We start from the raw sequence: 27,327 nt of genomic DNA on the forward strand, positions 1-27,327 counted from the left end.
CGTTTTACGCCATTTCGCCCTACGTCGTCCGACTTTACGCCACTCTTCCAGAGCAAATTTCAGTTCAGCGAACGTCATTATGTGCGACTTTACGTCACTCCTACGGACTTGAAAAAAATTAAACAATTTAAACAATTGGATGTTTTAACGTTTTAACGATCGTTGATCGTTGTTTTAACGTTGATGTTTTAACGATCGAAACAATTTAAAATACAATAAAAAGCACATTAAAAATATTTTAAAATGTACGTACAGTATACATACGCGTAGCTGCTGGTTCTCATTCAAAACAAAGGCGACGCCATATGCATTTTGTCCTGTGCTGCGGTCGCGTGCTTGCTTTGCCTTTCGCTGGTATTTTTGTGATTATTCCTTTACTGTGTAAAGGTTCCTTTACTGTGTAAAACAACCAACGTAACGTGGCAACGGCGAAACATGACGATGCCGGCTCGGACGTACATACGTTTGTGTGTGTGTGTGTGTGTGTGTGTGTGTGTGTATATGTATGTGTATATATATATATATATATATATATATATATATATATATATATATATATATATATATATAGGCAGGACCCAGTACCTCCAATGACGGGGGCTCATAGTGCGATCAGTCCTCACCTGCTCCCTTTGTTGTTTGAGTCGGTGAACAACCGCCAGATTCAGATTCATTTGCATGATCCTTGGTGTTTTCGTAAGTAGGGTAAATTAAGAACGCAGTAACTCCTAACATAGTTTCAGCCGTTTACGGAGGTCTCAGACCTCTAGTTCAGAGTTCCACATTAGTGGACCCTCTGGTGTGACAATACGTGTATATGCAAATTTACCTCGATTGTGTGTTATTTTGTCACTGACTTTCAAGAAGGCAGTTGAGCTGTTACAAGTTTGAGTTTGCCCGTTTAATATTCTTAAGGGAACACCTGCTTCATAATTTTGTGACCCAGGCTCAAAACCTATGTACAGTATATTGTTGTGTCCATTGTCTACTAATGTACTTGTTTATTCCTGAGAAAGCAAATAGATTTATCCTAACTAGTGAAAAATGTGAAATGTCATAGTGAAAAATGCAACACGTATACAAGCACCTCCATGAAGATGAAAAAAAAAAAACTACAGGAATATTTTTGAAAAGCTTAATACCTGAGGGCTTCAAGGAGCAAGAACAGAACGCGCGAGGCCGACATGCCAACACTTTCAGTCTGTTCTTCTGCAACACCATTTTTGTCTGTATGGTTTGAACTGGTATCTTGACGGGGTGTCCGCAATTCCCGGCTCCACCAGTACAATGGCACATAAACTAAACATCTGAAATACATAAAACACAACCAAACAAGGATATACACAAGGAACCTTGATGCAAGAGAAGTCCATTTAGCCCATCATACATGCACCAAATAAGCACCACATTAATCCAATCTATCAGTTTATAGCCTTAGTTTCACTGTGGAGTGGGTTATGGTTGGGGTAGGCACAGAGACATCACCAGGATGTATATATATATATATATATTATTGTGGGAATGCCTTCTCGGGAGTAACTTTGCATGGTATAGCAATAGTTATTTTCCATAGTGCATGTATTGGCTTACCTCCCCACGTGTCTAAAACCACAATTCCTTCTTTTATTGTATTTGTAATTAATTTTTTTTAATTTTTTTTGTATACAGAATAGAGGCTCGTGTAAGAGCTAACACATTGAACATGAAAACATGCACAGACACATAAAACATACAATTAAGGGAGCGGGAGACAATAGGGGGAGAGAGAGGGAAGCACACAAGCACAACAACAGGAGAGAACAGGGACGTCGGTCGATCTGTGGCAGAGGGAGGGCTGGGGGAGGAGGGAGGGGTACACGGTATAAAGCAAATGAACACTACGAGGAATTTCAGGAAACAAGTTGGGGATTGAAAGAGGCAGACTTGGGGTGTTTTAATGGGGGTAGAAAAGATCAAGGTTTTGGATGGGGTAAGATAAGAGATGGTGGTGAACAGCTGTTTTAAAGACCTGGAGGGAGGAGTGGAATTGAAGAGTGTGGGGTATTGTCCCAGAAGGCGGGAGAAAAGAGGAATGAAAGAGTGAAGGTGAGCAGGGAGTCGTGATTTTGGCAGTTTCTCCAGAAGAGGGTTGCTGGAAAATCTTGTGCGTCATGCAGGAATATTTGGGGGACAGAGCACAGACAGAGCAGGGGGAGTAAGGACGGAGAGGAGTCGGTAGAAGACAGAAAGACCACCTACCTGCCTGCGGTGAGAGAGAGAAAAGCCCTCAAAATCAGCTTCATTGCAGGAGATTCCAACGATTCTGAATGCTTTGGTTTCAACCGCGTGAGGCCGAGCTAGGTGCGAGGCAGGAGCATCAGCCCATAGGGGAGAGCAGTATTCCAAAGACAGATTTCCACACCCATTTCATGTTTTAACCCTTTGTAATCTGTCTTTTATGTTATTTTAAGCAACCCGATAGGCCGTGGGCATAATTTAAGAGGGAAGAGCCAACCCGTCCGTATCTCTAACATTGCTGGCAACATCTGGGTGAAAGGTCAGGACAGAGTGTGACACAAGGGAGGGGGTGAGGCAGAGCGGCTAGCATGACTCAACAGGAGTATGGGAGCAGAGGACCCCTTGGTATGAGAGGAAACAGTGCAGACCCCGTGGTGGGAGGCAAGGCGGCGCAGACCCCGTGGTGGAGGGAAAGGCGGCGCAGACCTCCTGATGGTGGGAGGCAAGGCGGCGCAGACCCCGTGGTGGGAGGCAAGGCGGCGCAGACCCCGTGGTGGGAGGCAAGGCGGCGCAGACCCCGTGGTGGGAGGCAAGGCGGCGCAGACCCCGTGGTGGGAGGCAAGGCGGCGCAGACCCCGTGGTGGGAGGCAAGGCGGCGCAGACCCCGTGGTGGGAGGCAAGGCGGCGCAGACCCCGTGGTGGGAGGCAAGGCGGCGCAGACCCCGTGGTGGGAGGCAAGGCGGCGCAGACCTCCTGGTGGTGGGAGGCAAGGCGGCGCAGACCCCGTGGTGGGAGGCAAGGCGGCGCAGACCCCGCGGTGGGAGGCAAGGCGGCGCAGACCCCGCGGTGGGAGGCAAGGCGGCGCAGACCCCGCGGTGGGAGGCAAGGCGGCGCAGACCCCGCGGTGGGAGGCTAGGCGGCGCAGACCCCGCGGTGGGAGGCTAGGCGGCGCAGACCCCGCGGTGGGAGCCGAGGCGGCGCAGACCCCGCGGTGGGAGCCGAGGCGGCGCAGACCCCGCGGTGGGAGACGAGGCGGCGCAGACCCCGCGGTGGGAGACGAGGCGGCGCAGACCCCGCGGTGGGAGACGAGGCGGCGCAGACCCCGCGGTGGGAGACGAGGCGGCGCAGACCCCGCGGTGGGAGACGAGGCGGCGCAGACCCCGCGGTGGGAGACGAGGCGGCGCAGACCCCGCGGTGGGAGACGAGGCGGCGCAGACCCCGCGGTGGGAGACGAGGCGGCGCAGACCCCGCGGTGGGAGACGAGGCGGCGCAGACCCCGCGGTGGGAGACGAGGCGGCGCAGACCCCGCGGTGGGAGACGAGGCGGCGCAGACCCCGCGGTGGGAGACGAGGCGGCGCAGACCCCGCGGTGGGAGACGAGGCGGCGCAGACCCCGCGGTGGGAGACGAGGCGGCGCAGACCCCGCGGTGGGAGACGAGGCGGCGCAGACCCCGCGGTGGGAGACGAGGCGGCGCAGACCCCGCGGTGGGAGACGAGGCGGCGCAGACCCCGCGGTGGGAGACGAGGCGGCGCAGACCCCGCGGTGGGAGCCGAGGCGGCGCAGACCCCGCGGTGGGAGACGAGGCGGCGCAGACCCGCGGTGGGAGACGAGGCGGCGCAGACCCCGCGGTGGGAGACGAGGCGGCGCAGACCCCGCGGTGGGAGACGAGGCGGCGCAGACCCCGCGGTGGGAGACGAGGCGGCGCAGACCCCGCGGTGGGAGACGAGGCGGCGCAGACCCCACGGTGGGAGACGAGGCGGCGCAGACCCCGCGGTGGGAGACGAGGCGGCGCAGACCCCGCGGTGGGAGACGAGGTGGCGCAGACCCCGCGGTGGGAGACGAGGCGGCGCAGACCCCGCGGTGGGAGACGAGGCGGTGCGCAGACCCCGCGGTGGGAGACGAGGCGGTGCGCAGACCCCGCGGTGGGAGACGAGGCGGTGCGCAGACCCCGCGGTGGGAGACGAGGGGGTGCGCAGACCCCGCGGTGGGAGACGAGGCGGTGCGCAGACCCCGCGGTGGGAGACGAGGCGGTGCGCAGACCCCGCGGTGGGAGACGAGGCGGTGCGCAGACCCCGCGGTGGGAGACGAGGCGGTGCGCAGACCCCGCAGTGGGAGACGAGGCGGTGCGCAGACCCCGCGGTGGGAGACGAGGCGGTGCGCAGACCCCGCGGTGGGAGACGAGGCGGTGCGCAGACCCCGCGGTGGGAGACGAGGCGGTGCGCAGACCCCGCGGTGGGAGACGAGGCGGTGCGCAGACCCCGCGGTGGGAGACGAGGCGGTGCGCAGACCCCGCGGTGGGAGACGAGGCGGTGCGCAGACCCCGCGGTGGGAGACGAGGCGGTGCGCAGACCCCGCGGTGGGAGACGAGGCGGTGCGCAGACCCCGCGGTGGGAGACGAGGCGGTGCGCAGACCCCGCGGTGGGAGACGAGGCGGTGCGCAGACCCCGCGGTGGGAGACGAGGCAGTGCGCAGACCCCGCGGTGGGAGACGAGGCGGTGCGCAGACCCCGCGGTGGGAGACGAGGCGGTGCGCAGACCCCGCAGTGGGAGACGAGGCGGTGCGCAGACCCCGCGGTGGGAGACGAGGCGGTGCGCAGACCCCGCGGTGGGAGACGAGGCGGTACGCAGACCCCGCGGTGGGAGACGAGGCGGTGCGCAGACCCCACGGTGGGAGACGAGGCGGTGCGCAGACCCCGCGGTGGGAGACGAGGCGGTGCGCAAACCCCGCGGTGGGAGACGAGGCGGTGCGCAGACCCCGCGGTGGGAGACGAGGCGGTGCGCAGACCCCGCGGTGGGAGACGAGGCGGTGCGCAGACCCCGCGGTGGGAGACGAGGCGGTACGCAGACCCCGCGGTGGGAGACGAGGCGGTGCGCAGACCCCGCGGTGGGAGACGAGGCGGTGCGCAGACCCCGCGGTGGGAGACGAGGCGGTGCGGTGGGAGACGAGGCGGTGCGCAGACCCCGTGGTGGGAGACGAGGCGGTGCGCAGACCCCGTGGTGGGAGACGAGGCGGTGCGCAAATCCCGTGGTGGGAGACGAGGCGGTGCGCAGACCCCGTGGTGGGAGACGAGGCGGTGCAGACCCCGCGGTGGGAGACGAGGCGGTGCAGACCCCGCGGTGGGAGACGAGGCGGTGCAGACCCCGCGGTGGGAGACGAGGCGGTGCGCAGACCCCGCGGTGGGAGACGAGGCGGTGCAGACCCCGTGGTGGGAGACGAGGCGGTGCAGACCCCGTGGTGGGAGACGAGGCGGTGCAGACCCCGTGGTGGGAGACGAGGCGGTGCAGACCCCGTGGTGGGAGACGAGGCGGTGCAGACCCCGTGGTGGGAGACGAGGCGGTGCAGACTCGGTGATGGGAGACGATGTGGTGCAGACCCCGTTCCGTGGTGAGAAATAGTGCAGAACTCCCAAGGGCCTAGTGTAGTCGCAGAACCCCAAGCGTCCAGTTTTAGTAGCAGGATCCGTAGAAGTCAGTGTGGAGCCAGCAGACGTCAGTGTGGAGCCAGCAGACGTCAGTGTGGAGCCAGCAGACGTCAGTGTGGAGCCAGCAGACGTCAGTGTGGAGCCAGCAGACGTCAGTGTGGAGCCAGTCGACGTCAGTGTGGAGCCAGCAGACGTCAGTGTGGAGCCAGCAGACGTCAGTGTGGAGTCAGCAGACGTCAGTGTGGAGCCATTAGACGTCAGTGTGGAGCCAGTAGACGTCAGTGTGGAGCCAGTATAAGGGTGCAGTGCAGTGCAGTATAAGTATAAGTATAAGTATAAGTGCAGTATAAGGGTGCAGTGCAGTGCAGTATAAGGGTGCAGACCCCGCGGTGGGAGACGAGGCGGTGCGCAGACCCCGCGGTGGGAGACGAGGCGGTGCGCAGACCCCGCGGTGGGAGACGAGGCGGTGCGCAGACCCCGCGGTGGGAGACGAGGCGGTGCGCAGACCCCGCGGTGGGAGACGAGGCGGTGCGCAGACCCCGCGGTGGGAGACGAGGCAGTATGTGCAGTATAATCCATGGGGATGTTAGCACCAGAGACAATGGGGTGCCGCATGGGAGAGCACGCTACAGGCTGCAATTGTGTGACAGAAACTACAGGGGGTTGGGTAGTGCAGAGAGCATAGCCCTCCCCACAGAGTTGGAAGGGATGAGTGTATGCCTGGGAGGATGTATGTAGCTATGATGGAAGGATGAGTGTAGACGAAGCCATGAGGCACAGCAGGAGACATAGACCATGAGCCGCTCATCTTTATTGTTCAGTTTTGTGACCTTGATCGAGGAACCACTTAATTAGGTTTCCTCGCCTATTGTTTTTCCGAGTTTATTATTATTCTTCCGCCAGACGTTCACTTTGGAAAACTATAAAATTAATGTTCTCAGCAACTGTTGGTCCGATTGACATGAATTTTTCACCAAATGATTGGCTAGACATGTAGAATTTTTTACTCCTAAATAAGACGTCATAGGTCACGTGGTATGGCGCCATCTTGGAAAAACCTTCAATTTTGCCCCTCTATATCTCCGAAACGGCTCAATGAAAAAAATGGAAAATGGAAAAAATGGGGTGGTATCAAAGTGGGGTTGTATGAAAGTGGGGTTGTATGAAAGTGAGGTTGTATGAAAGCGAGGTTGTATGAAAGCGAGGTTGTATGAAAGCGAGGTTGTATGAAAGCGAGGTTGTATGAAAGCGAGGTTGTATGAAAGCGAGGTTGTATGAAAGCGAGGTTGTATGAAAGCGAGGTTGTATGAAAGCGAGGTTGTATGAAAGCGAGGTTGTATGAAAGCGAGGTTGTATGAAAGCGAGGTTGTATGAAAGCGAGGTTGTATGAAAGCGAGGTTGTATCAAAGCAAGGTTGTATCAAAGCATGTCCAATGAAAGTGGGGTTGCATCCAAGCGGTGTTGTATCCAAGCGGAGTTGTATCAAAGTGTACCGCAATGAGCATGGAGAAAAGAAAGAAAACTAGAGAATTGTCTGAGGAGATCAGACACAAGATTGTAGCCAAGCATAGACAATCTCAAGGCTACAACAAGTCCCTCTCTGGAGACCTTGATGTTCCTGTGTGCACCGGATACAATGTTATCAGGAAGTTTAAGGCCCATGGCACTGTAGCCAACCTCCCTGGATGTGGCCGCAATAGAAAACTTGATCGAAGATTGCAGTGAAGGATTGTTCGAATGGTGGAGAAAGCACCTTGATAAACTGCCAAACAGATTCAAGCTGACCTTCAGACACAAGGTAGAACAGTTTGAACTCACACCATCCGTCACCAACTCAATGAAAGGGGGTTCTATGGTAGGAGACCCAGGAGGACCCCACTGCTGAGAGAGACATAAGAAGGTCCGACTTGAGTTTTCCAAAACACACCTGAACAAGCCAAAATCCTTCTGGGAAAATGTCCTGTGGACAGATGAAACCAAATTAGAGCTTTTTGGTGAAGCACTTATATCTATGTTTACAGAAAACAAAATGAAGCCTTCAAAGAAATGAACACCTTCCCTACAGTCAAACATGGAGGAGGTTCAGTGATGTTTTGGGGTTGCTGTGCTGCCTCTGGCACTGGGTGCCTTGAATGTGTGCATGGCATCATGAAATCAGGAGATTATCAAAGCATTTTGGAGCGCAATGCTCAACCCAGTGTCAGAAAGCTGGGTCTCCGTCGAAGGTCATGGGTCTTGCAACAGGACAATGACCCCAAACACACTTCAAAAAGCACCCAGGAATGGTTCAAGACAAAACGCTGGACTGTACTGAAGTGGCCAGCAATGAGTCCAGATCTAAATCCGATTGAGCATCTGTGGGGAAATCTGAAAACAGCCGTTGGGAGAAGGCACCCTTCAAATCTGGGAGAACTGGAGCAGTTTGCATAAGAAGAGTGGGCCAAACTGCCAGTAGAGAGGTGTATGAAGCTCATTCATGGCTATAGGAAGAGCTTGACTGCAGTTGATTTTGTCCAAAGGCTTTGCTACCAAATATCAAGTTTAAGGTGTCAATAATTTTGTGAATGTCATTTCTTTTTATTTTCTGATTTAAAAGGATATATTAAGTTCTGAATCAAAAAAACAAAGGTTCTGTAATGTTAACAGTGAAATAAAGAATTGTGGAGACCAAATACTTTTGTCAATTTCAACTTATTTTTAGAGAAAATTATGAGTTATTTGAAAAAAGTGCAAGGGTGCCAATATTTTTTGGCCACGACTGTATATCCAAAATTTGAGTCGTTTTTCAATCATGGTCACAAAAATCTATTTCAAGCTGCATTTTGCCTTGTGGGCCCACGGCCTAACAGGACTTTATATATTGGAAAAGAGGTGATTATGAGCAAATCTGATAGAGGTGTTTATGATAATAAAGAGTATAGACAAAATAAATGCAAAAACGTTTTGCAGAGGGACAGGCAGGATCAGGAGCCATCACCCAAGAGTAAAGGATGGTGGTGAGGCAAGGGACTTTCACTCAAAGTAGTTAATGCATGGAATGGTTTCCCTTGAAAGGTAGTGGCAGCAGAAAGAGGAGACAAGTTTAAACTGGAATTACATAGGTTCCTATAAACATCAAAGATAGAGGGGTACATGGATACTGGCCAGACTGGTAGCTTAGGTCAGGATAGGTTATTGCATACCTGTCAGTATGATTTTGGTAAATGGCCCTCCCCGTCCCACCACCTCCAAATTCTACAGTTGTTAAATTGATAGATTGAATCAATGTGGTGTGTGATGCACAGGCATAATGGGCCAAATGTTCTCCTCCATTGTTAACTTCCTTATATGACCTTACCTCCAAGATTTGTGTTCTCTTCAGATATGGAAAGCAAACTCTTAAACCCACTGTCCAAATCATTGATACAAATTATAGGTAATAACGGTTCTTGTTCTGATCCCCGAGGAACCCAACTATTTACAACCTCCTAGCCCCTGATCCTCACACCCACAGCCACTCTTTGCTTCCTATCACCAAGTCGACATTAAATCCAACAGGCTACTCGACATGACATTCCACAAGTCCTAACCTTAGCTATAGCCTGCTATATTAGTACCATTGTCAATTTGTAAGCAAACATTTGAAGCAAAAAGACAGTGACACATTAAAAAGTGAAAAACATGTTTCAAATGAATGAAGTGACAAGCCTTACTAACGGGTAACAGAGGAAGAGCAAAGAGATGAGTGAATGAGAGTGGAAGAGGCGAGACAGTGTCCAGGCTTGTATACCAGCTGACACAGTCAGCAGAGCAACACGCAGAGACAAAAGCAGCACCAACTGAAGAACTGTCCCTGGAGAAATTCCACCCATCTGTAAAGAGAGAGAAAAAATAAAAATAAAAACATCTAACGTCACCATTTAAAAAGTTATTGTGCCGCTTGTGAAGGAACATATCCTTGAAACTTGAATGAAAAAATTATAACTTTTTTAGTATGGTACTGGTGATTAGGCCAAAAAATATATATTGCTGGTCTCTGGTCAGACCAAAGTTCTAGAATTGATGCGGCGATGCGGTTTTTTTTTCTTTTTCTTTTTTGAAAAGCATGGATTGCACATATAGAGGTTTTTGTGTCCTCATGCCTTGCGGTCCTCCTCATCTGCTGTGGCGCCGTCCAGAGAGAAATTAAAGACAGCCAATGGGACTGGTAGACCTTTTTGTAAATAATGAACACAACCTTAAGTTATTGTCGCGTAACCGTGGTTAACACCACAGTTACGGATGACCGATTTGCGAGACTTTAACTCCCGAGGCGAACACTCAATGGCGGACTCAAGTTCAACACCAACGCGCGGAATGGCGGGGCGCAGCGAAGGCTCCGCAACCTTATCTATTAAAATCAAACACCCAGGAAAACTGCGTTCAGATATTATGTACAAAAAGTAATATAAGGGTTTATTAGGAAAAGTAAAGCCAGTGAAAAAGCCCGCCGGTAAATCTAATAATTCTAATAAACCTAAATCGGGACGTCCCCACACGACTGACAGCAAACACAAACGAGGGAGATTAATCACGAAAATAACACGTCCCGTCGTTCAAAATATACGCGGAGATCGGGCTTATCTGTCTTTGTCGTCTTGTATTGTTGGTGTCCAGCACCGCTCCTTCCGGCCCGATCGCACACCACGAGGCCCCTCGCTCCAAGCACCACGCGTCCGACGCAGGCCAGCGGCTCCACTTGACCAGGGACAGGAAGGACTCCTTTCAACTCCACTCGACTCGACGCGGGAGTGCTGGCAGCCAAGTGCCAACGAACTGCTCAGTGCCAACTGGGTGTGCTCTCGTGTGTCTCCTGCGACTCCCTACAACCCGAACTGCACTCGAACTGCGACTGGAATGGCGTGTCCTCTCCAACTCTCCACCACCGCTCAACTCTCTGGTGCCTGCCTGCGTCTCCCAGTGCCTGCCACGAACTCAACTCAACTCAACTCTACTGCCCGCGTCTGCTCAGAGAGACTCAACAACTCCTGAAATGGCGTCCGACCGTCGCCTATATTGGTGGCCGATCACGTCACATTGCGCACTCCTCAGCCAATCAAAGCCTCCCGCGACTCCTGACATCTCCCCCGTTACGCGACCCTGCGGTCCTGGCATAACACGTGCCGGCCAGGTTTGTAGGCCTTTGGAGGTGTACACGGTGGCGGCCAATCGTGGTGGTGTTTTTGACCTGGTTTCCTGTCAATTTAATACGAAGTCCTTGTCAGGGAAAGGGGATTATTTAATGTTGCGCTAAGGACCTAACTAATGTTTATGTGGTTTGCAGTGCCATAATGGACAAAGGTTTGACTACTAGGTGAGACTCACAGGGGCGTTACCTTTAATCCCTCACTATTTAACACTCGAATCTCCAGGTAGATCCACACTCATACATCTTACCCCGACAACCGCCTGAACATCAATAACTTATTACATGTAGAGTCCCTGTCACGACAGCCGAATACCTACCTATTCAGATCTACCTAGCTCTAGATGTTGCATTACCAAATTCATAACACAGCCCCCCCCCTGGAACCGTAGCTCCTGCAAGGTTCACCGCAGGGCTACCATTCCAGCCTTAACACTTACTGTCACACACTTAATTAACCTACGAAATAAATCAGGAAGGGCTGTGGGAAGTGAGTCGGACTACCTACCTACACTTCCTTAACATGCTGAACCCCTTAACCATCATGCAAGTATGTACATCTTCTTCGTTGTTCCTGTGGAGGGAGGAAACAACAACACACAACACTAACTTAACCACAAAACTTAACCATCTTTCCAAAACTCAAAACTCTAACCTTTGTACATACCCCGGTCTACAGACCGCGTCCCCCGGTGGATGCCACAAGACACAACCTTACCTGCGGGGCCATCCCCAATGCATCCCCCCTAAATTTCCACGTGCCCTGTCCAGATGTTACAGGTGAGTGACACGGCTCGGTGGATTTCGCCCACATTCATGCAACACAGACCCCTTAACCACTCATTCTCATTCCATAGGTCATCAAGGCATTTCAAAAATCAACAAAGCACTTATTCCCAATACACCCCCTGCAGGACCATGGCATTGATGTCATTCACGTGTGTGTGCATTCCTCAACTAGGCAGCGGGGAGGTACCGCACAAAAAGATGGTGGGGGCGCATCAGGCTGTGGTGCCCGCAGTCCCAAAAACAAGTCAACCGACTTACAAGTTCATTGCCCCCCCCCCCCTTTACCTCTTGGCCCCATGACAGCCCAACAGCCCCTTTCCGCCGTTACCTCGCCGGTGAGGGTCTCCACACACACCAGGCTCCTTTGCCTCCTGCTTTCGCGCAGCAACACGGGTCACCGGGGAATTCCTCACCCCGCGGCGCCCAACCAGACCCTCCACCGACGAGCTCCAATTTCCAGTTACCACCGGCTGCCAGGGGTAATTGCCGCAGAGGGGGGCCCGCAGGCATCGCTCCTCAGAGCTTGCTCTGTACCTGCGGACACACACACCTTCCCCACCCACAAGACCCCAAAACACACTTCCTCCCCCGCTGCCATTCAATTCTCCACACAACTCAGCACAATTCAGTACAATTCATAGATGGTGTAAAAGGTGTTACAAGGCTTGCCATGGCCTGCTACATGTGAAATTCCCCCAGTTCACATTTAAACCATCACATCTTCCCAAAAGCACATTTCCAAAAGCACAATTATCACCCCTCATTATCTCCAATAATCATCACACACTCTCCAGGTTCCACTCTCACGACCACATCAAAACACGTAACCACAATACAAAAACATACGCCACCCACAAGACACTGTGGCTCCCATTCCATCCCCTCACCGGCCATGTCATCACTCACACCCGCCTCCCAACTCCAAATTACATGTCCCCAATTTCCCAAAGCAAATCCTGAAGCCTGGGACAGTACTCCTCAAAACACTCACCTCAAGTGCAGGTAGTTGCAGGTTGGTCAGGTCCAAGAGTGTCATCCACCCTTCACAATCCCAAAATTTCACATTGGGCCTACCAAATCCTTCCAAATTTCTCTTTTGTCCCCACTACACTGGCAGGTATGTGGATCCGCATCCAACGGTGATCATCACTACACAACTACCTATGGCCACGACAGCTCTGCACCTCTACCGTGCAAGGGTCACCGGGACAAGGTGAGCAGTCAAAACGCCAACATGGCCCATGAGTGTCCATAAGGGTGCGACCCACCATCCATCCTTCGGCCCCCCTGCGAGGAACACAGCTGCAGCAGCCCCAGCTGGCCAATGTGGTGAGCACTTGCTGCCACAACACACACTACCGCACACACAACCTCGGCCCTGGGGGGCACGGTCGCAGTGCGTGGCATCCCTACAGCCACGTCCCCTGCACCTCCCCATCATCCCCCAGTCCGACTACAGAACTGCAGCCCCCCAGTGCTCACCCACACTTGACCACACCAAGGTCCAGTCAACAGCCATGCTCCACCAGGAGACCCACCCAGAAGACATGGTCCACACACCTCGGACACGCACAGCACCACGTTGACCCTCAGGCTACACAACTACATCCCCATCATCCCGCGTCCCAAATATCAGCACAGTTGCCCCCACCACCAGTTGAAAGCTGTGTCTTACTACCCTATTAATTTCATCACAGCCTCCAACACTTTGGTCTACACACCTGGATCAATAATGGCGTCACTGTACAGTGTCCACCATGGCATTTCAAAATCCACCCTTAAATTTCCATCTAACCCACAGATTACCCATGCCAACCATTTGTCACATTTTACTAACCTCACCAAAGAAAGATGCTTTGCCATACACATGCCAGCCGAGCATGGCCCATATGCTCGGCTCGTTCTAGTTTCCTGCACACTCTATTGCTATTGGCCCAGGCGGAGGTGGTGGTCCTCTGTCTGGCACCTGTGGACCTCCTCTGTCTGGCACCTGCGGACCTACTGGGGGCCCCCTCCTTTCTGGACTGCGAAGCCTGTCAGGAGGTGGGGGCCCATATGGTTGCCGACAATTCCTCTGACTGTGCCCTCTTCTCCCACATCTAAAACAAGTCCCCAAGAACGGACCCCTCTGGTAGCCAGGCGGAGCCCCCCTTTCTCCCGGCCCAGCCCGATAAAAATCAGGCCGTCCCGATGACCAACCTGGACCACCCTGTCGTGACTCGCTCCCTGCAATTTGTCCCCCCATCAAATTTGTCAGCTGGCGGCTGATTCCCCTTAACATTCGCCCGATGTCATCCTCTGGCTTTTCCCGATCCCGCACCTCGGTCTGCCGTACCGTCACAGGTGCCCTCTCCGATGCGCGGTTCGACCTTCTCAAAAAGGTCAGTCTCGCCGCGCATTCCGCTGCCCGGTGCACCGTGGGTGGGTCCTGTAACTCCACCAACGTCCGGACCTCAGGATCAGGGAGAGCCGCCATAAATTTTTCTATCGCCAGCTTGTCCCACGCCTGTGCTGGTAGGTCCCTGTATGCTATCCTCACAGACTGGTATATATCCTGGGCCAGCTCCTGCAACGTCTCATTAGGCTTTTGCCTGCGATGCAGCAGCTGTGCCCTGACCAGGTCGCACCTTGCGCCTGTCCCGTACCTGTTATTCAAGGCCTCACAAATGGCCTTGCTGGTCAATATTCCCTCTGGGACTACGTTTAACACGTCGGCGGCTGACCCCCGCAGTGTCGCCACCAGATTCCCCATGCGCTCCCGCTCTCCCCAACCATTGAGCTGAGACACGCACTCAAATTGTGTCAGGAAAGCCTCGAGGCTCCCTGATCCGTCAAAATGTACGAGGGGGATTGTTTTTCCAGAGACTCTATTCCCCGATTCCTCTCTGTCCAAATCCAGTCCGGGGCCAAAACACCCCCCCAACTGGGTATTCCGTTTCGGAGCCTCTGGTGTCCAAATGTGGCTCGTGGTGAGGGTCTCCTGGGTCACCTTAATCTGGTCCTGAAAATGTTTAACCGACCTACTCACCTCTTCCTTCAGGCTCTCTTGAACCCGACCAACCTCCTTCTTGATGGTATTGTCCCAGATCTCCAGTCGCTCCTGCATAAAATCACTCACCCTTTCATTATCCATTAGTGGCCCCCACAGGCCTTTCTCAATTAACCCTTGCTCCTGCTCTTTTATGCGGGTTTCCAACCCCCTCACCTCCTCGGCCAATTTGCCCCCTTGTCGGTTGAGCAATCCCCATTCCTCACTCTGCTGTAGCATTCTGGCATCCACCCGGCCCCGATAGCCTTCCAGGTCCCCATTTGCTTTATCAATTCGAGCATTTGTGGCACCAATCTGACCCTCCAACTTTTCCCCCATTTGGACAGCCTGCGTCACGCCCTCCTCTATTTTTGACATTAATTCTTCCCGTTTCAATTCAATTTCCACCCCTATGGCTTTTTCCATCTCCCCCATTTGAGTTTCTACTTTACCCTCAAATTTCCCCAGTCTGTCCGTAATTTGGTTTTGCACTCTCCCTTCTATGCCATCAATTCGTTCCCCCAGCTGCTGTGCCATTTCCCCAATTTTTCCTTCCAATTGTTCATTCCTTTCCTTTATTTCATTCCCTTGTTCATTCATTTGTTCATTCATCACCTCCATTTTTCCCTCCAATCCATCGATTTTGCTGACCATCCCTTTGATTTGTTCTTTCAATCCCTCCTTTAATCCTTCAATTTTATCACTCTGGGCATTCAGTTCCCCTTTTAACCCATCAATTTTATTTCCCAACCCACTTTTCATTTGTCCCATTTGTTCCTCCAATCGATCACTCATTCCCTTCATTCCTTCCCTACATTCCTTACTCATTTTATTTTCCAGCCCGTCAATTTTTCGAAGCAATTGACCCAACATCTGGTCGGTTGTCGGGGCCGTTCCTACTGCTCCCGACTCCCCGGTGGGGGAGGGGGATAAGTTGGTGCTCGGGACGAGGGAGGTTCCAAGGCTCACCTCTGCATCTAATTCCCCTATTTCCGGCTCACTCCCGACGCTGACGGAGGCCTCGCTGCGTACTTCCATCTCATCAATTTCCGACATCCGCTTTCCGGAAGATTGTTTCCCGCGCGCGTATTTATTTTAATAATTCCTGAAACAATTTAAATTTGACGAAGACGCGATATCGCGCTCCGTTTGCCCGATTGATTATTAAATTTCTCCGCCTCGACTATAAAAATTTTGCGTTCGAACGTCGGGCGCAATGTACGCCCGACCGTGTCGATGTCTCCCCGCGGACAAAAAAATTTGTCCGACCGTGTCGATGTCTCGCCGCGGACAAACAATTTGTCCGACGGGTTCAAATCCTACACTCCTGACACCACTTGTCGCGTAACCGTGGTTAACACCACAGTTACGGATGACCGATTTGCGAGATTTTAACTCCCGAGGCGAACACTCAATGGCGGACTCAAGTTCAACACCAACGCGCGGAATGGCGGGGCGCAGCGAAGGCTCCGCAACCTTATCTATTAAAATCAAACACCCAGGAAAACTGCGTTCAGATATTATGTACAAAAAGTAATATAAGGGTTTATTAGGAAAAGTAAAGCCAGTGAAAAAGCCCGCCGGTAAATCTAATAATTCTAATAAACCTAAATCGGGACGTCCCCACACGACTGACAGCAAACACAAACGAGGGAGATTAATCACGAAAATAACACGTCCCGTCGTTCAAAATATACGCGGAGATCGGGCTTATCTGTCTTTGTCGTCTTGTATTGTTGGTGTCCAGCACCGCTCCTTCCGGCCCGATCGCACACCACGAGGCCCCTCGCTCCAAGCACCACGCGTCCGACGCAGGCCAGCGGCTCCACTTGACCAGGGACAGGAAGGACTCCTTTCAACTCCACTCGACTCGACGCGGGAGTGCTGGCAGCCAAGTGCCAACGAACTGCTCAGTGCCAACTGGGTGTGCTCTCGTGTGTCTCCTGCGACTCCCTACAACCCGAACTGCACTCGAACTGCGACTGGAATGGCGTGTCCTCTCCAACTCTCCACCACCGCTCAACTCTCTGGTGCCTGCCTGCGTCTCCCAGTGCCTGCCACGAACTCAACTCAACTCAACTCTACTGCCCGCGTCTGCTCAGAGAGACTCAACAACTCCTGAAATGGCGTCCGACCGTCGCCTATATTGGTGGCCGATCACGTCACATTGCGCACTCCTCAGCCAATCAAAGCCTCCCGCGACTCCTGACATCTCCCCCGTTACGCGACCCTGCGGTCCTGGCATAACACGTGCCGGCCAGGTTTGTAGGCCTTTGGAGGTGTACACGGTGGCGGCCAATCGTGGTGGTGTTTTTGACCTGGTTTCCTGTCAATTTAATACGAAGTCCTTGTCAGGGAAAGGGGATTATTTAATGTTGCGCTAAGGACCTAACTAATGTTTATGTGGTTTGCAGTGCCATAATGGACAAAGGTTTGACTACTAGGTGAGACTCACAGGGGCGTTACCTTTAATCCCTCACTATTTAACACTCGAATCTCCAGGTAGATCCACACTCATACATCTTACCCCGACAACCGCCTGAACATCAATAACTTATTACATGTAGAGTCCCTGTCACGACAGCCGAATACCTACCTATTCAGATCTACCTAGCTCTAGATGTTGCATTACCAAATTCATAACATTATTTTAAAATGTATTTATTCTGAAAACCATTAAGTTCTTCAAGCATATGATAGACTGCCATTTCGTTCTCGAGATCGCCTCGCCGTACCGTTAAACATTCCAATGCGTCGATCGCGTCAACACTGCGCATGCGCAAGTGGTCTAACAGGCCGATGGTCTCCCACGATCTCTTCTCCCAGTCAACCAGATTATCACAGACACTTACAACTTCATGACAAACGAGATAGGATCCAGTCCTAACTAACGAGACCACCCGCAGCTCTCTAGGCCTTCTGGTTGCTTCACACGAACCCGACAAAGAACGTCTTCGTTTCAATAAATGACAATATCCAGCCGATAGAGGCCTTGCATCGCGTGAGTGTCGTCCATAGCAACCGGTTCCGGCCGCCATATTAGGTAGCATAAACAACATGGCGGGAAAGCTGTCGTTTGATCAGACGGACCTGTCAGTTTACGCCCGTAGCTTGCCCGTTGAGGCGTTTTCGCGGTATTGCGAGAAACTGAGGCTGTGTTATCTGCCTGTGGACCCGTGTGGACCCAGAAGTACGCCACACACACTCCACAGTCCACACACACTCCACACGTACGCCATACACACTCCACAAGTACACCAACAACTCTTTACCATCGTGTAGGGGGCAATTTATATGTGAGACGAGTTTCAAATTGCCACCATTACGTATGGTGGCAGAAGCAATGTTTTGCCACCCAAGCGGTCACGTGACCAAGACGATGACGTCACATGCAACTTCCCGATTGGATTCATGACGTCACGGCACACAAAACTACTCATATCGTGGGAACGGCTGGTTGGATTTGGACAAACTAAACGTGGTTTTGTCAGGGAGAACCGTGCGCAAACGTCGATACCAAATTGGAAAAAAACATTGTTGACACGCAGGGGCAAAATCGATGTGCGCGCTGACCAGAACCCGGAAATATATTTTTCTCGGCCTATTTATAGAAAGCACCAATTAATGGTTATTTACAGATGGCATTTAATATGGATTCTTTTTTTTTTTCTTGACTTGGGTTTACTTTCTGAACTCAGTATATCAATGTGGTGAGTTTCTTTTACCCTTCGGTGATGTCTTTGTTGAAAGAGCCATGTCACTGATTGTCTTTCGCAGCAAGAAGTCAATAACAGGATTATATCACAGGTGGCGTGACAAAATGTAAGGACAGGTACATTTGACGATTGGCTTCACAATCGGGTATATAAGGTTTGTTGCGTTCTGTATTAGTGGAAAACAACTGCTGCACGTCTACAAAAGTTATTGCCGCTTCCTCTGGAGATGGTCCGTCAACTTGACAATGCTGTTTGTCATGGAGTGGTGGTTTTACGAAATTCTGGCATGAAACAGCATGCTATTGCTCGGCAGTATGGCATCACTCAATGTCAGGTGTCAAAGATCTTGAAACGAAATGCTCAGAGGGGTGTCCCTACTCCAATACCGAGGCCAGGACGTCAACGCAGAACCACAAGGAGAGATGATCGCCAGCTGCACCGGTTAGTCTGCAGTGGCCGTACCAAGTCAGCTAATCGGCTTAGGGCTGAGTGGCAGCAACTGACAAATGTGCCTGTATCCAGAAGGCTAGTCAACCAACGACTGGTTCAAGCAGGCTATCGTGCCAGGCGTCCCCTGAGAAAGCCACGCCTGACCAGACAACACCGCCAGCGCCGATTGCAGTGGGCCAGAGAGCACCATCAATGGCAGCCACACTGGAATCACGTGACCTTCAGTGACGAGTCTAGATTTCTGGTCTATCGTCAAGATGGCCGCGTCCGAGTGCGCAGACAAGTGCATGAAGCCCACAACAAAGATTGTATAGTGCCAAGAGTCCAAGCTGAAGGTGGTGGGGTGACCGTTTGGGCTGCTTTTCATCCAGGAGGCAAAACTGACCTGGTTGTTCTGAATGGAAACCTGAACCAGTTCAAGTACAGGGTCATTCTGGAAGAAACATTGCTTCCATTTGCTCATGCAGCCTTTCGAGGAAACTTTGTCTTCCAAGATGACAATGCACGGCCTCATCGTGCTCGCATGATCCAACACTTTCTTGCTGACCGTGGTGTAGAGCATATGGAGTGGCCTGCCATGTCCCCGGATATGAATCCGATAGAGAACTTGTGGGCAGAATTAACGCGTCAAATCGACAACTTGGACCAGCAGCCCACCTCTGTGCGTGAATTGCAGCAGACTATTGTCACTGCATGGCAAGCGATTCCTGTCCAAACCTTAGCAAATCTCGTGAACAGCATGCCTCGACGTGTACGTGCTCTCCTGAATGCTCGTGGGGGTTACACGAAGTACTGAACTGTAATTTTACTGTCCGTAATCCCAGTCATAATTTAGCTTTTGTTGAATTTTTTTTTAGCTAATGTGCAAAATAAAGAGATACTTCTGGAAAACGTACGGACGTTTAACATAGTACTGTCCGTGAATTGAGTTCGATATCAGTTCACAATTCACATCACTTTCAAGAATCAATTTATTTGCTTCGAAATGTCAAATGTGGTTTTTGTTTCTTTTAAAGGTCACATTAACAAAATCTAGAATAATTTCAACATAATTCCAATGAACTTTTGGTTCGAAGTCATCTTGAAAAGTAAGTTCACCCCACAAAAAAAATATTCCATATTAAATGCCAAGTCTGTATATACTTGTTTCAAAGGTCAAATGTCATTGCAAAGATTTTATTATTACATTGCAAATTACAAGCAGAAAGAGAAAAAGAGAAAACCAAAATTTCAAATGTAAAAAATACGTTTTTGAAATAAATTTGTAAATTGGCCATTACATGAACGTCAGTCTGACAAGGGTGCAGAGGTTATACACCTACAGTTGAGCTATCGAACCCTGTTTTGATTCTCAGCCCAAGTTTCAATTGAAAGATTAGTTCTTTGTTCTTTGCAAGCAGGGCATTGCGTCAATGAGTGCATCCTACCTAAAACGTTGAACGGGGGACCCAAAATACATGAAAGATGCCACGATGGATGTGAAAGACCCTTCTTTCGACAAAGTCACCAAGTTAATGCCAGCACCCTGATATGACCGACTGCAGCAAAGGTAATGACAAACCAGAGTGCAATCCTTGCCGTGAGACCATTGCAGAAGCAGCGAAGCTGCCCTCAAACAAATCACCTCTAAAGATCCCCACCAGGGAGTGGAAATCCACCAATTGGCAGGGGGGGGAAATGAAATAAATAATAATGAATACCATATACATCTATTGCTGTATTTTGTCTCCTCTTATCATAAACATTGATCAAATAATATAAACTAAAAGGGGGGGTTGCGATTTAATCTGTCACATACGTGGGACAAGGCTATAACATCTCTTTCATGTCGTCTACAAGCATGACGAGATGCCAGGATTGGTCTACAGACCAACTCACCCTATCACTGGAAGAGGTCACGTGGCGATTCTCAAGCTTCTTCTTCACTTCAACATCTGCCGTGACCAAGGCAAGTGGATGCTTGCCGAAACTTCGGTTTTACCGACGAGCAGGTCCAGCTTTTTTGCAATTGTAAACTTTTACTGAAATATGCATAATGTTCGTGGCATATATATAAAAAACAAACAAACAAAAAAAAAAACATACTCGAGCTAATATTGATTCAATGCTAAAGTCTCAAGGGATAAATATGTGCACTTTGTGCAGGTATCATATATCTCGACCTGCAGTCACGTGACACCTCCTCTCCCTTGTGAGGGAAGTTAACATCTGGCACACGATATTTGCACACAGTCCCTGATGAAGACCACTCGGTGGTCAAAACGTTTGACAGGAGCCTGTCTTACAGGGCAACTAACTATGCCTAGCTAGCTAAAGGTCACAATCTGCCTAAGGCAAAAATGCAAATAATTTACTGCGGGGCTGTGGGGCAAAAGGCAGATAATATAAGCAAATGAATGAATGAACAGGTAAAGGAGGAGAGGAGTGGAAGAAACTCAGCAACATGCAAGAATAGGGTTGGTTGAGGGGCTGATGGAGGTAAAAAGAAAAAGAAAAAAAGATCAGAGGTAGGCATTGGGATGACATATGGAAGTGCATTATCAACTTGAAGCCTGGGAAGATAAAAGTGGGATTGAAGAGCCTCAGGAAGGTGATTTCAGGAAGGTTTCAGGTGGAGATGTACAGCAAGCCTGCATTTAGGAGTTTAACTAGGCGAGAGTAACTGGAGGAACGCATGCATTTTGGAGTTGGAGGTGAAGATCAGAGGCTTGAGAGAGAGGTTGGCTACAAAACAGGCGTTTGCTTCAACCTCATCGTGGGAGATACTAATTGAACGTCGAGAGCTTTAGATTGCACATAATCCAATCGTGACAGATGTCATACTGGGGCAGCAGCTCAAGGGAGAGAGCTGTACTCCATTGAGCTACAGATAAAGGCCTTGTAGGCTGTGAGCAGCACTGATTATTCAAGGAATGACTTGGAACAATGGAGGATACCGAGTCTGCAGCTGGCTTTGGTGGCCAGCTTTGATATAGGGTCAGCCCAGGAGAGGTCATGGCTGATGGTGAGGCCTATAAATAAGACACAAGACTAAACATATTCCAGTAGTTATTGATAGTAGTGGGGCAACTTAGCATAACAATTGTGCATTTTGTGAGGAAAGCACCAAATTTGGCACACTAGTAGACTATCATATTATGAAAAGATCTGGATATTGGGCCATCTCAGATTCAGAGATTTGATTTTTGCAAGATTTCGATTCGATTGGGATCGAAGAGAACACCTTCTTCGTCTTCTGTACAGTGAAGTTGCCAGCCCTGAATTCTCTGGCTACATCTGGGTGCTTCAATGGGAGTGCAACCATGTCCCTCAGGTGAACAAGGACCCACCTGGCATAATGTGTGTGGTCTAACGCATGGAACCATGGGACCAGTTCCATCAGGGCATCAAGGTACATTGTGAATGAAGCCTGCCACAGAGAACGCACGTAGACCAGTGCCAACATCTCTAGTTCCAGCACAGTTGCCCAGTACTGAAAGTTGGGAATGTCTTCTCCTCTCTGGTGACACCAGTCTTCGAACTCAGGCAGGTCTTCTGCATCATCAGCATATGTCATACAGTGGTGTTCATACGCACGGTGTTGCAGGATGTGCAGTGCCGCTGCAGTGATTTGATGAGCTCTTCTTGTGCGGGTGACGTGGGCAGCTCGCAGGAAGGAGTCGGCCGTCCCTGGCGTTGCAATCTCAGCTTGCAAATCTGCAAATCTTGCAAAAATCAAATCTCTGAATCTGAGATGGCCCAATATCCAGATCTTTTCATAATATGATAGTCTACTAGTGTGCCAAATTTGGTGCTTTCCTCACAAAATGCACAATTGTTATGCTATATTTAGCTTAGCTGCCGGTCTATATGTGGATTTATTTATGATTCTTCCAGATCGACAGGGTAAGACTGCCAGATTTGCCAGGGTTGAAAGACGCGTTCCATTTATCAGAATGAATTCCATTTATCACAGATCAAGAGCGAGCGACACAGCTGCTGTCTCTGCCTGTTGGTGGGACGTGCGTACTGAACGACACAATGTGCTCAACTGGAAGTCATTTCCCCTGCATTTGGGACGTCACTCATACATATGAAGAACAACACTGGGCTTAACACAATGCTTAGGGGTACGCTAGTCCCAAACTCAATGCAAACTGGTGGTTGTTTGAAAATAGGGAGGATGGCATCAGCAGCAATAATTAATTTCATGACTTGCTCACAAGTGGAAGTTTACTACTCTGCAGTTTATAAGATCCGTTTTTGCATTGTTGTTGTGAAAAGGCGTGAATTAGCTGTCTTCCAGGTAGATGTGAGACCATCAAAGGTAAAGGACAGGATGAACAGAGCAGAAAGAGAAGCATAAGCTTCAGAGTAGGAATCATTCTGCATTAGCAATGGGCAAATCTCAGGGATTTTGGCCCTTTACTTCAGTTATTCCTTTCTAATTCCTCACTTCTTCTGTCGGCTAACGAGCAAAATTTGACTTTCAACATAGTTAACCACAAAAACCACAAAACCTTCCAAAGCAGAACCAGGTGGGGATGTATGTAGAATACCCAAGAGATCACCTTCCCCACCCTCCACCCCAAAGGAAGTAAATAGCACATTCCAAGTGAATTGGAGAACCTTAGCTAACAGCCTTCTGGGGCCAGCTAGACTTGCATCTCTCCCTTTCACCTGCCAAAATCAACCAGTAAAATAATTTGATGAGAATATTCCCTTGATGACATTTGTATTTCAATTAAAACGTTTTTAAAGACGAATGACTGCACTGTGGTCACAAGCTGCGAAAAAAAATCCGGTAGCGGGCCGATTGGGAAATGCGCATTTTAAGCACTCTTCAAAGATGAACAGCCCGTTTGGGAAATATACATTTAATGTGCTATTAAAAAATTAACTTGACACCTCTTATCCATGTCACCCTCCCCATGGTTATATCAGAACAAGCTAATTCGTCACATGGTTACGGATTGCTTAAACCCAGAAAAGGGCTGTTCAAAAATGATGAAACGCTATTTTTTTAGTAACTTGCATAACGTAATGCTTGATTATGTAATGTAACGCTTGATTACTGTGCATTCTGACGTACCATGCATTTTGACTGGCTTGATTAAACCTTACGATTATTCGATATATTATTAGATGTTTTCAGGGTCCCTCATCGTGAATAACACTCAACCCAAACAAAGCCAATGGAAATCTGACGCAACAAACTCGAGCAGTGTATAATCAGCAAAGGCCTACAGGCCTAATGTGTTAGGCCCACCAGAATACCAAGATGGCGGCCATATAATTGTCTGTGTTATAGTGGATCGAGTCAAGCGACAGATGTGGGTGTGGTCCGGCAACGTCCAACCAATGGGGAACACCTTTCAAAAATTGACCCCCAACAAGAACCACAAAAACAATAATAACAACAACAACAACAGCAGCTAGGCGAAGCTCTTGTAGAAGTGTGACATGTCGCAGATAAAAAGCGAGTTATAAGAAAGTGAAGTAAATATAAAAAAAATTAGGGGGAAAAGAGAAGCGCCTGTCAGTGTATATAGCTTCATTCCAAAGGGTTCCTGTGTTGCAGAATCTTACTATAATTCACCAAATGTCCGTCTGTCCGTCTGTCTGTCTGTTCGAAGGTACCGCAAAAACGGCTGAACCGATCGCAACTATATTTTGGGTGGGTAATCCTAGGACCCCCTGGAGTAAAATAGGCTATATTGTTTTTCCAGGTTTTCCAAGTTTTCCAATTTTCCAGTTTTTCAGCTTTTCCAAACACGATGATGCCTGGTGTTGGTCATCCCTAACCGCTAAGCCAAGACCAAGATCCCTGGTGTTGGCTTAGCGGTTAGGGTGCCGGCTTGGGATCTTTGGATCCTGGGTTCGAATCCCGGTCGATCGCTGAATTAACACCAGGGGGGTTGACTCAGCCTGTCATCCTTCCGAGGTCGGCAAATTGAGTACCAGCTTGCTGGGATGAATGATCCCGATGTGTACCCCAGTTTAGAATAGGTACACCGTATCCCTGCGCATCGTAAGAGCGTGACCAAGGGTTGGCGTCAGGAAGGGCATCCGGCCATAAAAACATTGCCTCAAACAGGGAACCATGATAGTCATGGGGCCCGCAAGGCTAACCCCCGCTCTAGCTGGGAAAAATGGGCTTAAAAAAAAAAAAACGATCATTCATATTTATATTCCAAACACGATGGAATAATATTTACCGATATGAACAGTGATGTGGCTTTTGTTGAAATTCTACTTACCAGGAGAGAGTAGATCGACTCCTGATGAACTCTTCCTATATAAACGTGCGGCTCCAAAGTAACACGGCAGCGTGTGCAAAGCAAATGAGAAACAGGTGTAGCAGCCGCTTCCGTGTTACACATTCGGCGCGCACTATTCACACATAAACGTGCGACTGAGAAAGACGTGTAGCGGCCGCTTCCGTTTTACATAATTCAATCTTTTTTCAAAATGGGCGCCATGTACTGTTCAGATTTTGATGATTTGGGTGATATGATTCAACGGATGTTTATATCAATCGTTTAAAATTTTAAAAAACCTTCAATTTCTGATATTTTGCCTTTTCATTTGGGCTTCCCAATTGAAGCCCCACCCATAGGGCGGGTACCGTTGCTAGTAATAAAAATATGACAGTGTGTCTTAAAGCTCATCTGGATCAGGAGCAAGTCACTCAATCCCCCCACAAAACCCCTCAGACCCTGATATTTGTAATGCCGTAAACAAACTTTGGTACGTCATGGGCGATGAATGTTGTGATCAAGTTTCATTGAAATTGTGTGTGTAGTTTCGGAGAAGACAGCAAATACCTATTTTGGGGGGGATCAAGCCTCCAAACCCCCATAAACCCTCTAATTAGCACTGATTTTGATGCGGTCAATACACCTTCATTTGGTATCAGATATGCAGCTTGTGGGCAAGTTTCATCAAACTCGTGTGTGTAGTTGAAGCGATAATGACTGAAGTGTTTACAGACGCAATGACTGACTGACCCACAGATACTGCTCGATCGCATAAGCTCGCCGGACTAAAGTCCAGTTGAGCTCATAATAATTCCATTAATGAACAGGATTATAAATCATTGAATTGATATATGTGGGAAAATTACACGCCCAGACCAGGAATCGAACCCAAGTCCTCTGATGAACCGTACCAGTGCTCTGCCATCTGAGCTATCTGGGCGGCCCCGACAAATTTGATTCCTGTTGCACTTCCTCTTATTCCTCCCTCTTCCCATTCTATTATTTTCCCTCAAATATATTTCATTCATCTCTCTCCTTTCCAATTGTCCACTTTCTCTCTCCCCCCTCCTTTCTTTCAATTTAGCCAAGTTGCCTCCTCCTTATATATCCTTCTTATATAAATAATATGACGGTGTCTGTCTACTTGGTTTTCTATATCCTTTCTCTCATTGCTCCGCGCATTGTCATCATAATTGGTAGGGAAAACAATGTCTTAAAATTATGTTTACGGCATCAAGATTTACTTCCAACTGCATTCTATTAGGACCAGTAGAAAGTATACTTTTGGCAAAGTGTTTGCCATGCTGGAAGATGTCACATCATTTTGGTGGGCAGCGCTTCAAGCCCAACCTTCAAAGCATTAGTGTTGTTCTTGTGTCCATTCAACATTTGTCAAAGGATTTTGTTGTTGTTGATTTATGACCCTCCTGGTCCTAGAAATTTCCATTGCATTCCATCACCCATTGTTAATGGGTATATCCACTACAAGTAATATATAGACAACTCTTGACAACCAAATAGACTGCACAAAATGTAATCATACAAAATACACCAAAGTTAAATATTAGTGGACATGCTGACCTGACAAACGAGGGCCCAGATTAGGCGCCGTGCCAAAAGTGCTGTAATAAAGGCAACGAGATGGTAATCGATGAGGTGGAAATTCTGCACACAATGCACAACAAAGCACAAGAAAGCACTCACATATTTGGGAAGAGCGGGTGGTGGAAAGGCAATTTGACCAGACAAGATGCAGTTGAGTTTGGGGAGGGATGGGGGGTGGATACGAGGAAGATTGGGTCAATAATTGGGAGAAAGAGACATAGAAGAGGAGGAGAGATGTAAAGGGCTTTGGTTCTGCCTAAGCTTGCACTGACAAAGCGCTGGATAAATGTGTCGAATTAGTATAGGCATATTTGGAATTTCGTGTATTTTTTTTGTTAAAAGCAAAAACTCAATGGATTTTGTAAGAAGGTATCATAAGCTTTTAAAAAAATGAGGGTGGCATTTTTTCTGAACATTCTAAGACTATGAAATCCAAGATGGCGTCCAAAATGGCCGCCGAACACTAATAATGCGATATCTTCGCGAGTACATGTGATACAATTACAAATAAAGTGTCTAAATATATGTTTTCTGAGACCAGGAGTCGAATGGAATCATCAAATTTATGTTATATGTATGATTTACATGCCAAATTCCAAAATGGCCACCGCGCACCCGCAATGTAAACTATACCTTCTCCCTTCGCATGTAATTACAAACAAAGTATCGATTTAAAGACATGTATTTTTCACAAAGAA

At 49.5% G+C, this 27,327-nt stretch overlaps 1 protein-coding gene across 2 annotated transcripts in view; it reads right to left on the reverse strand.

Moving 5' to 3' along the window:
* TMEM39A (transmembrane protein 39A) overlaps positions 1 to 27,327 on the reverse strand; it is a 57,300-nt gene that overhangs the window by 13,180 nt on the left and 16,793 nt on the right. For both annotated transcript variants that reach the window (XM_078769438.1, XM_078769437.1), the window contains exons 4-6: positions 26,606 to 26,689; positions 9,335 to 9,489; positions 1,143 to 1,307 (exon numbers count right to left, since the gene is read on the reverse strand). In XM_078769438.1, coding sequence (XP_078625564.1) covers positions 1,143 to 1,307; positions 9,335 to 9,489; positions 26,606 to 26,689 — 404 coding nt within the window. The remainder of the gene's footprint in view (positions 1 to 1,142; positions 1,308 to 9,334; positions 9,490 to 26,605; positions 26,690 to 27,327) is intronic.

This window comes from Myxine glutinosa, unplaced genomic scaffold (genome assembly GCF_964187855.1).
Source record: "Myxine glutinosa unplaced genomic scaffold, kmMyxGlut1.1 SCAFFOLD_2532, whole genome shotgun sequence".
NCBI classification, from domain to species: domain Eukaryota; kingdom Metazoa; phylum Chordata; class Myxini; order Myxiniformes; family Myxinidae; genus Myxine; species Myxine glutinosa.